General features: G+C 36.2%; 1 protein-coding gene across 1 annotated transcript; it reads right to left on the reverse strand.

Annotated features, from left to right (window-relative positions):
* Positions 1-1,889: 1,889 nt before the first annotated feature.
* On the reverse strand, positions 1,890-8,884 carry LOC142140358 (gastricsin-like). The gene is made up of 9 exons (XM_075198135.1): positions 8,829-8,884; positions 8,281-8,437; positions 8,080-8,197; positions 7,494-7,612; positions 5,944-6,143; positions 3,644-3,751; positions 2,466-2,613; positions 2,262-2,360; positions 1,890-2,042 (listed from the first exon to the last, which is right to left on the reverse strand). The coding sequence occupies exons 1-9, from the start codon at positions 8,882-8,884 to the stop codon at positions 1,890-1,892; spliced, it is 1,158 nt and encodes a 385-aa protein (XP_075054236.1).
* Positions 8,885-11,696: the final 2,812 nt, after the last annotated feature.

Here is an 11,696-nt window from a genome sequence, read left to right on the forward strand (position 1 = left end):
TTGTTTTTATAATGGTTTTATGTGGCTTTATTTAAACTTATGGATGATGTGAAAATGCATTCCTTAAATTTTGCGTATGTAAAAATTGCTTTAATCACCCACATTTGTAATATAAACTGTGCAGCCCCACTCTTAGACAATTAGTTATGTATTCCTTTTGAAAACTGTAACACACATCGAGACCTGATATTTTCATAGTTTATAAACAACACCCAATGTCTCCCCTTAGTTTACTGATCGGGAAAGATGGTTTTAGGAATCTTTTACAACTAATTCTTTCAATTCAGGTGCACCACTAGTCTGAATTTAAGGAAAATAAATTTTCAGATGACTGTCCTGAAAAATTATGGAACGAATGAGTCCTAAATCTTTAAAACAAATGTGTGATTACTTTTTACTGTTTTAGTGCATATTTTTACTTTTAAACAATGTTACAAATGTTCAGTGTGTGCCATAGTACACACCCCACACTATTACAACTTCACCACAATTATTTGTGGTGAAGTTGTAATAGTGCTTATATCTACAATGCGTATGCATTGTGGACATGCAGCGGGACTGATCCACATATTCATGGGAGGACTAGTTTATGATAAAAACTTGACGCAACAGGACGGGGCTTAAACAGACAAGGCAAACAATGTTTTCCAATACTCCTGTTTACAGTGTTTGTGTTGCAAATGAATGTCATTGTTTTTGACTGTCAGGTATATTCACTTGGCAGACCCACATTTTGGAAAGACACATATGTTGTGCATTCTGAATTGAGGTTTTTTTTTTACACCACTGCTGCACTTAGCTGTTGACTGTCTTTCACTATAGCCAGGACCTGCATCTGATCAAAGGGTGTATGTTAGCTGGATGTTATATGGGTTGTGGCCCATTCTCAATTATTGTCATGTATGAATAGTGTTACTGTTTCTGATACTAATATGCTGGTGTGTGGGACCCACTGTCATTGCACATAAGCACTGTTAGTTCTTGCCTACCTACTTTAAAAAGCATAGTCTGAAAATATGATGGAGTCACAGAATAAGCAGTCTACTACATAGCAAGGGAAGCTTCAGCTTACATACATTGTAAGACATTTCCATTATCAAAAATGTAAGCATTTATGATTGTAACCTCTTGTGCGCAGGTTATGTTATACGGTTTACCTCCAACTAAATGATAAGCTCTGTATAAAAGTAGCGCTTTATAAATACTGTATTATGCTTAATTGTTGTATGCCAATTTTTGTAGCAAATGAGGAGTTTGCAGACGTCAGTAAAGTGTTAAAAGATTGAAATGTTTCCCATTTTTGTGTTTATTTTTAATTTATTATATATCAGGATACCCTATTGGTGTCAAATGATGATAAATAGTTTCATTGTCAAGTCATGTAATTGTTTATATTAATTCATGGTGCTGTTTAGGAAACACATGAGTCATGATTCATTACTTGAAGATTGGGAATCCTAATGAATATCTGAGATACACTTTGTAGTTCTGTATGTGTGATATCGTAGGAGAAGTACTGTTAGTGATATTTTTGAGTAAGGATAAACAGAACAGTGACCCACCACAGGCGGCTGGTAATAGCAGTAATAACTGTGAATGTATACCAAAATTATGTAATTAATTCTTGTATTGTCATTATAGTGGTGATGGAAATATTTAAATGCTCGTATTATTTTGTATTACAATGTTCATTCCATATGTGTTTTGACTGACAACACTAAGGAACATGTAATAGACACAAGTGTATTCTGCATTATATATTATGACATATGCAATTTGGTCATTTAATGTTTTATTCAATATATTGACTTTATTATATTTATCTTTATTTGATTTACTGTTATGCTAGTTGTGGTATTTTCTCAAGGTATCTCAGAGTATACTATTGTTTAGGCCATGGCTGCAAAGCCAACCTGGTTGTTGCCAAAGTCATAGACAGAGTAGTACTGCCGAAGGAACACATCTCCCAGAATCCAGAGCGGCTGACCATTCCTGGACGGCAGATATGTTGACTCAAATCCAACAACACAATATCCATTGATCTGAAATAGATTATGACATATTGTATTTGTACAGTTATAGTGCCAGAAACATCTTACTTAATTTCATCTTGATATAGTTCTACTTACTGAATTACTCAAATTCCATATATTAATCCTCAAACTAATCTTTTTGATATTGCGTATCTACCTTATTTATGTACAACATAAAATGCAAATTTACATAGATTAAAAAGAGAACAGAAGTCGTTCTTAAGATACCTGAAGAATGTATCCTGAGGGAGGAATAGAGAACTGGTTTCCACTGATGGTGAAGCTGATTGGTGGCATACTCTGTATATTGTTGCAGTTTACGACATACTGTGCAGAGAGATAAAGGATGTCAACAATTTAGATTTATAGATGGTGTAATGTACAGTAGTGTTTAAAATCCAATGTGATGAAAATTAGAAGCATCAAGATTACCTCTCCGTTTTGCCCTTCCTGGGCACCAATATATTGTAGAAGATTACCCAGGTACTGCTGTGGGATGGCAAGGAGAGGAGTTCCTGTATCCACAATACCCTGGCAACCCTGACTGCACCAGCCACTTGCCTGCCCATTAACAGAGAACCTTAAGGGGTCAATAAAAACACAATTAAACTTGTGAAACTTAGGTCAATACACACACACATATAGATTAATATATATATATATATATATATATATATATATATATATATATATATATATATATAATATATTGGTCAAAGTGGGCTGGTGTGCCATACCACCACTTATCCAGGGACAGACTGGGCTGGGGAGTAGGGGGGCATCTGTATTTTTTTCTTTAAACTGTTCCTAATAGGCTGCTGAGTCAAGTTTTGCCCCCTGGGATAAAATGTGCCAGCCCTCTCCTGCACTTATCCTACTGACTTCATTTAAAACTATCTCTATTTAGTCACTCTATATACACATGGCAAGCATTTGGGTATAGTTAATTTATATATAATACTGTATGAAGATTATTAGTGCCGTATATGTTTCTTGAGATTCCGCTTATAGTTTCGGTTTGTGTGTGTTAATGAATCAGGCCCATAAAGTGCAGCTTTTGGCTACATAGAGTGAAGTTAACCATTTTGTAGATACAACCAATTTATTAGGAACTGCTGACATCATCATAAAGGTGGAATGTGGGAAAAATATAAATATCTCATACTCGATGTCCAAGGTAGGTAGTATCTATCCACTGTGCAACTTAGTATCAATGATCCAGGAAAATGAAGACAAGACTTATTATACTTAAATGAGATATTATAGCTCATAAACTACCAGGAAACCTACATTACAATAAACCTCATGGAAAATAGCTACTTAAAAGGTATATATTTAAACATTTTAGGAATTGAAGAAGGTTGAGATTCTGTCGTAGATTCTTTTTCCATGCAGATACAATGAGTAGTCTTCCTTTTTTTGTTTTTGGGCCAGTCCCATATTGGACTACCTTGGGCTGGGCTACCTGCATTTTTATTCCTTTAAAATGTTCTTAATAGGCTGCTGAGCCGGGTCTCGCTAAAATGTGACTGAACTTCCTGTTGGCAATTCCTGTTCCAAACCTTTTCCTAAGCATTACCAAAATCTTAATTTGTACATGCGATACTCACTCATCAATAGCAATCTGCCAATAGATCTGTTCAGTTACAGGGGTCCAATAGATCTGACCAGAATACAGGCTGCTGTCCACACCCCCAAGAATCACCTCTCCAGATTGTCTAGGGAGACAAGAGACAAACTTATCTTGCCATGTGTTTCTCTGTAATTTCTCCAGCCAATTATGCTGCCAAAGGGCATCATTTAGTGCTTTCATTTAACGCCTAGTTTTTAACTTATACTGTTTAAAGTATTCGTTATTTGTTATTTAACTTCTACACACCTAATCCTATCATCCACAGTGGATTTAGCGATGCTAAAAAATAAGCTTGTGTTGTAGTATTCACAATCCGTTTATAGCCATTTTTGTTGGAAATCATAGTTTTTTTGTGTGTGGTTTCCTCATTAGTCACAATTTCCTGAATCATATTCCTGCAAAGGGAAGGGTCACTTGTGGTCTATAGGTATTAATGAAGCAAACCACCTCTATTCTTCTATACCCTACGTATTTAACTTGTACACTATTCTACAGCAAAAGTCATATACACTGTGCAGTTGCTGATTGTAATTTACGCTTCCTTTTTTGCATACATACAGCATATGAAACATATAAAACATAGAGCTGTTTTCTACAGTACCCCGCAATATTAGAATCCCCATAAAATTCTGTGAATCCCTGAGGTTGATAGCATTAACAATTACCAGTGAAACACTGCTACTTTTTATGCCAGGAAAATATACCGCTTCCAGAAGAAAAAAACTGACTATATATGAATAACAATTATGAAAGCTAAAAAAAAACACTGTTATAATTCTAACTATTGCACTTAAACAATAGTGTTCCCTTTATTCACCATATGCCCTATTGTCTATAAAGTTAGCAAATCATGACATGTTTCCTAAACGTTTAGATCTGTATATGTACAACATTGTTTACTTAGTAAAATTACAAATTATTTAGGTAGCACCATTAATCATTTGTAAGAGTTGGGGAGTCTGCTTTAGGGACAGACATATTTGTTATTAATTGTGGCTTTTTGTGTTGGTTAGTTTAGAGAAAAAATACATTCTTATTAAGAGTTTGTTTACACAGGTTTTATATGCGTCTGTGGCCCATTTAGATTTACTGCACAATGTTGTGTTCTGTCTGTTCTGTTGATACACATCTGCAAATAGCCATATATGCATATAGCATGTAGATCAATGCTGTAAAAAGTCTCCATATACAGATGCAAATTTTTTACCATAAATACAAACGTACATATTTATTGAATGTCCATAAGGTGTCAGTGGGAAATAAAGCTTTGTTTGCATGTGGGCACCACTGTGGCTTAGTGGTTAGCACTTCTGTCTCACAGCACTGGGGTCATCTATTTATTTATGTCGACATTCTGAATGACGACATTATAACCCTGTAGACATTATGACAGTATGTACACATTTTTCATGTCAAAATTTTGAATGTGTAGACATTATGTACTTTTACATTTTAACTGTGTAGACATTATGAACATGTAGGCATGTTGTTGGACGATATTATAATAGTGTAGACATTATCAGTCGACATTATGGTCTGGACATTTTGAATTTCAACATTTCATACCAAACACTATGTGGGAATGAGTCCTGAATTTAATTTGCTTTGTTTTTTAAACACTGTACCTAGAAATCTGCTTCTCCACTGGAAGAGCGACACAAAGGTGCAACATGTGTCCAATTAGAAGTATAGGACAAGACCAGACCTCAGACTGGTTAGCACTTCTGCCTCACAGCACTGGGGTTTAGAGTTTGATTCCTGACCATGGCCTTATCCGTATGGAGTTTGTATGTTCTCCCTATGTTTGCTTGGGTTCCCTCCGGGTGCTCCGGTTTCCTCCCACACTCCAAAAACATACTAGTTGGTTAATTGGCTGCTATCAAATTGACCCTAGTCAGTCTGTCTGTATGTGTGTATGTTAGGGAATTTAGACTATAAGCTCTATTGGGGCAGGGACTGATGCGAGTGAGTTCTCTGTAGAGCGCTGCGCAATTAGTGGCGCTATATATATAAATAAATAAATGATGATGATAATACATTCAATTAGGATTGGGGCCCATTAAAAGGATCTTCATATAAATGTAATTGGTACTGGTTGCGGATGTAATAACTAATACTGTGTAACTTTTCATAAAATATTCTGTTGTACTTTTATATTAAATTTTACCCAAATACACTTTAAAAAAAAAAGACAGTTTATTGTTTACTATATTTTACTTTAAAACTTTAGCTAACATAAGTACATTAGTTTGAATTTCATAAACTGTCATTTCTCACCCTGTGAGATAGAAGCTGAACACTGGCTGCGGGATGAGATTTTGTTGTATCAGACCCTGCACAGCAGTTGTGGCTCCTCCTGCTGACATTGATTGATAGGCCATTCCAAAAATCCCGTCAAATTTGGCATAATAGAAGAAGCTACTTGGCTCAGTGACACTCAGACCAAATTCCTGATTTTGAATAGAGAGACCTTGTACCTACAATATATCAATGCATGAATGACACCAGTTAAGTACTGACACACCCACAAGTTATGCTATTATGAGCTTTGTATAAAATATGAATATGTAAAATCCATGGCTGCCTAGAGGAGGAGTCGTGTTGCAAATTAAATGATCCTCCCATTGGTGTCTGGAGGTCAGAGGATTATAGTCCATCCACAGAGGTTGAGCTAGTTTGTAGACAAGGGGAAGAGACCAATAGCTTCCTATTGGTCCGCATGGTCACACACACCCTTGTGCAATACCTGCTTTAGCTGAAGCTGCATGTGGGGGGAGGTGTACACACAGTCATGTACTCTCAGCTTTATCAAAGGCTGTGTATTAACCTTGTTAGGCCCTCAAGAAGCATCCGCACCGAGGCTTGTAAGACTTCTCAGTGGTCCTGGTAAAATCTACTAAGACTCAATAAAGGTGCTAATTTAGTGACATTTGTTATATGTTTCTATATTGCTAGAAGTGCTGAATGGACCTGTCACCTACATACAGTGGAGCCATCAATTGTGAAGGCTAAACTAATATTCATGACAATGTAGCCTGAACCTCATTAAAATAAGTCCTGGTAATGGAAGGCAAATTGATAGATGGGATACTGGTTCAGCCCACTAAATGGACACCACTGCTACATGTAGGTGACAGGTTCACTTTGAAGTGGAACTGGACAACCGATAAAATTTTGAAAAGGGGCTAAACAACACTGTTTATCCTTGAATGTCAGAACAGTCCCGTTTACCCTGAAAATGTTACAGATGGTGTTCACTGGGCAGGTTTTATTCCTGTTAAATTTCCATCCTACATCTAAGGTCACAGAAATATTTTCAATGTCACAGAATTTACTTTGCTCACAAAATATGTAGCATAGTATATATGTGGCCCCTATTTATTAATCTGTGATGTTAAGACATATTTTCTATCTCTGATTATCACAGCAATAGAAAATATGTTATCGTTGAAACTTATTATTAAAATATTGCTGGAGCAGTTGAGTGAAACTCAGCTGCACAACGATACTGGCCAGCAGCGGTAACGCTATACTTACCGCTTCACCGGGCCACTCTCAGTGCATATGTGCATGCGTGACCCAGTTAGCTACCTCACGCATGCACAGTCGATCTGAATGCCCTGGTTGGGCTTTAAGAAATAGAAGTCATTATTGCATTTGATTGAAGAAGTGAATCCTATATGGCATTTTAAAAGAGGGGATTACATTATTTGACATTTAGTTCCACTTTAAGCTTACATTTAAATTATTAATTATTTATCTACAATATTTATCCTAAAAGATAAAAGGCGTTAGACAACTCCTTCAGTTAGTTTATGGTTACTTACAGTGACTGTGTCATAACCCAACACTCCAGTCATGCTGCCACTCCCATAGGACATTGAAAACTGTTGATTATTGGAGGTATATGTGGATGACTGGCCAGGATTGAACATCGGGTGATTGGCTAAGGGTTAAGAAAGACATTTTAGTACGATAGGCATAATATTGAGAAATGTCTGTTTTTATAGCAGTCTTTTTCAGGTGAACAACTCAAATTGGTTAGCATTTCAAACATCTACTTTCTAAATTACAACATTTTAATGAAGACTCTATTAGAATCATTAATTTGCACCTAAGTGGACAGGAGGTTTGCACATTTTTGGGTGAGTTCAAACACAATATTTAGATTTTTTTCACACATAGAAAAGGTAAACTTGCAGGTAACACCATGACTTCTTCCAAAATCAGTTGATGGACACTAAGCATTTAATAAGTTATACAGCACTAATGTTGACGTAATAGGCTATTCCTTATTAAACAGATGCCTTTAAAAAGTTTTGGGATTCTAGGCTGGTGAATAAGGTGGTTTATTAAAAATTTGAACCCCATAATCCTACACATCATTATGATACGGTATTAAATACTACCTACTGCAGGCTGGACTTTGACAGTATGTAGAAGCAACCCACAGATTGGAGGAACCAGTGTCAAAGGCAACAAGGAAGTTTTGGGGTGGGGTCCCAATGCTAATTTCACCAAAGTAATAGTTCTGGAAGAGATGAGACATGACATGCTCAAATAATATTTGCATAATATATGTACAGTTATACTACATAAATAGTACATACTTACATCTAAGTACATTGGTTCGTAGGCCACTCCAAAGCTGCTGTGCTTATATAGGTTGTATTTTATTGCTGGTTCTTTTATGTGAGTTTTCATAAAGTCCTGTAGAACTCCTTTCTCCTTCATGGTCTCTCGTATGGATTTCAGTCTCTTGAGTGGGACTCTTCAAGTGAGAAGAGACACCGTTCTGTCACTATCCAAAACACTACAATATTCTTAATATACTTATTAATGTTCATTTTTTTCTGGTCACATCAAATATGGATATTTACAAGAAAGAATAATTTATGTTAAGCTTTTGATGGGTTGAATTAATATGCAGACAGCTTATGTATACCATTAAACTCTGGAACAAGACCCTACAGGAATGCCTTTAAATCTGTGCTGGGCAGATGCTAAAGGTATTTCCACCAATTAAGCTAAACCCAAGATAAGTTTAGTGTACTTGAATACAATATATTAAAAACAAGTAAGAACAGGATATTTTTTTAACTCTTTCCTGAGTACATATTTATGTTATTTAAGTTTCATAATTGTAATGTTAATAGACCCACCTTACTTGCCCCTCAGAGAGATGGAGACAAATGGATATGAGGATCATCCACTTCATGGTGACGGACTCCAGCTCAGCACTGTGTGGTGTGAGATAGCATGGCACAGGCCCCCTTTTTATAAAGACAAGACAACCCTGTGGCAGTAAACTTATCCCCCAACCAATGGGCACATTATGCTTATCAGCTTCATTTAAGTCCAAATCCTAATATTAAATCACAATTTGTGCCAAAAGTCATACAGATAAGAAAAACTTAGTGACAGGAAAAGCAAACACAGCCAGTGTTATAACAAATGTTTATTTATTGAGCACATTCATTTTGCTATAGAATCAGATAAGGAGCATGAGCTAAGGCCTGAATGGGGGACATTCTGGCCACACACACAACAATTTCAGTGTCAAAATCAACAAATTGTCCAAATATCACCTGTTTAGCCTCATCAATGATCGCCATGCCCATAAATCTGGTCAGCTGATGACAAGCTGTCCGTGTGTGGGACAGCATTAATAGGCCGGGATTTGATCCAGTCACCTGTCCTCAAAGCATATTGTGGGATCTGTCCAATGGGCCACCCAATGAATATATTAATGTTATTAACACAGTTCATGAAGGCAGCATAGTGGGTGCTGTTGGTACTTCAGCAATCCCAATATTTGTGATGCCATTAACCATGTCTGTACATGGAATTTTTTAGTCATATGGCTGGGGGTGTAATGTTACTGACTGTAAGAAGGGACCTCAAATAAACAGTAGAGAGATATAAAACAAATTTTGCCTCTCTGTCACGATGGGACAGCTTTATTTTTACAGAATTTTTAGAGTTGACCTAGGACATGGCCACCTTCAGCTCTAAATCTGTGCTCACATTATAAAACCACCACCTTATCTTGGAATATCCACAGCTGTCCTACACTTATTTAGAAATTGTTTTGTTGGAGCTGTTCATGGTGTTAAGACTTTCACACAGCTGACCTCCTTTGGAGTTTATTTGCATTCAAAAGATTACACTTTGTACATTTTGAGGTGAGTGTCATAGAGATATTATTCACTTAATGCTATTCACTGGACCATACACATTTTATATATTTTTTCTGGATCCATCTATGCCGGATTGTTCAGTCTTCATTAAAGAGATTATTGGAAGCTTCTTTCAGATCCTTGGCATCAAGAGCGGACTCATACAAACAGAACTTATATAGTATTTGGAGAGCTCCTGCCCATTTGGGCAGGGACTATATACAATTTGTTTACATTCAATGTGCATTAGGTACTTCAGTTTGTAATTATTTGGTCTGGGGAAAGCCATTGATGAGTAGGTAGTAGAGGAAGAGAATGCTGCTTTTAAACCAAATTGTAATAAATACAAGGGTGCAGCATGCTTAAAGTCTGATAACCCTTTGTCAGGTATACCACAATACAGGTATGGAATCCATTTGGAACTTGGTGTTTTACGGATAAAATGTTTATTCCATAATTTGGTTACATGTATAAAATATACAAAATTACATTTAAAATGTATCTATATCCTTCCACACAGCCTGTGGCATGCCTTACCTTACCAGTGACTATAGGAAGAGGTACTTGATCATCAAGTCTATATTTAAATTATTACCGAATAGCTGTAATTATTTCCTTTATTTTTTTATGATTGTTGAAATTTTTATGCTAACAGCTTTGCAGATAAAAGATGATATACCTGTGTATGCTGGGCAGTTTCTAAAATTAGGAAAATCTAGCAGTTGCCTAGGGCACCAGTAGTAAGAGGGCAGCTAAAACACTGAATGAAAGACACATATAGTCCCTGCCACTGACATGAAGGAGAAACAGCTAGCAGCTAGGGGTTGCAACAAAAGAGAGGGGGGGTAGCGTGTCGTTGCTTTGGAAGGGTGGTGGTGCACAACCCAAGGCTTGCATCAGCCCTCTATATAAAGAAAGAAGACACATTCTAAAATAGTATGAATCCTATAGCAACTATTAAACACCTATCCATGGCTCAAAGAGCAATGCCGGTAACTGGTTAATTCCGCTGAGTGCAACAGCCAGAAAAAATATATAGAAAGCATTACATAATAGAACTATGGAAAAAAGTTCAAAACATATTCATATTATAGCAATTGAATACTAGCAAACTATATTAGTTACCATATTGGTAATGAGGATAGGATATAATGCCAACACATTACCAGCTCAAAACTAACTATAGCTTTCGGGGAAACTATATTACAAAACAAAAAGTGCAAAGTTCTTTTCTTTTTAGATGAGCAGTCCAAGTTATTAATCCTGACAGTACCAGATGCTTCATAATTGTTTTGACCTTTTGAATGGAGAAAAAGAAGGTAAATGGACAAAGTAACTTTAAGTTATAAAAAAATGATTAATTATTTTCTGCTGAACAGTGTCCAGTTTCATAATCCACTTCATTTCACACTTAATAGCAGTTTATTTCTATCACAACTTCTTAATGCACCTTTGACACAATTTATGAAGGGCATTATTAAAATATCTCACGTATATTTTCTAAAATGTTTCTAGTGAAAGGTTTATAATGATTTTATGTTTGTGAACTCTGACTTTAAGTTGTCTTCCCTTTATAGGGATAATGATGAAAGCCTACTATGTGGTTTCATGAGAGTCCAGAGGCAAAATTTATCAAGCTACAACTTTGTGGAGATTTATGATTCGCCGCACATTGACTGCAATTTTAATCAACTATCTGCCGGATGTATTATTGTGGGGTTTTGAGCATTAAGACTGAAGTCACCATCAATATTTGGCAATGTCCGCTGGATTAAAAGGCCCCGGTTTGAATGTAAAAGGGCCAAATGTGAAAAAAATAACACTTCTGAGCACAGAAAACATGCATGATTT

The sequence above is a fragment of the Mixophyes fleayi genome, chromosome 2 (genome assembly GCF_038048845.1).
Source record: "Mixophyes fleayi isolate aMixFle1 chromosome 2, aMixFle1.hap1, whole genome shotgun sequence".
Classification (NCBI taxonomy): Eukaryota; Metazoa; Chordata; class Amphibia; order Anura; family Limnodynastidae; genus Mixophyes; species Mixophyes fleayi.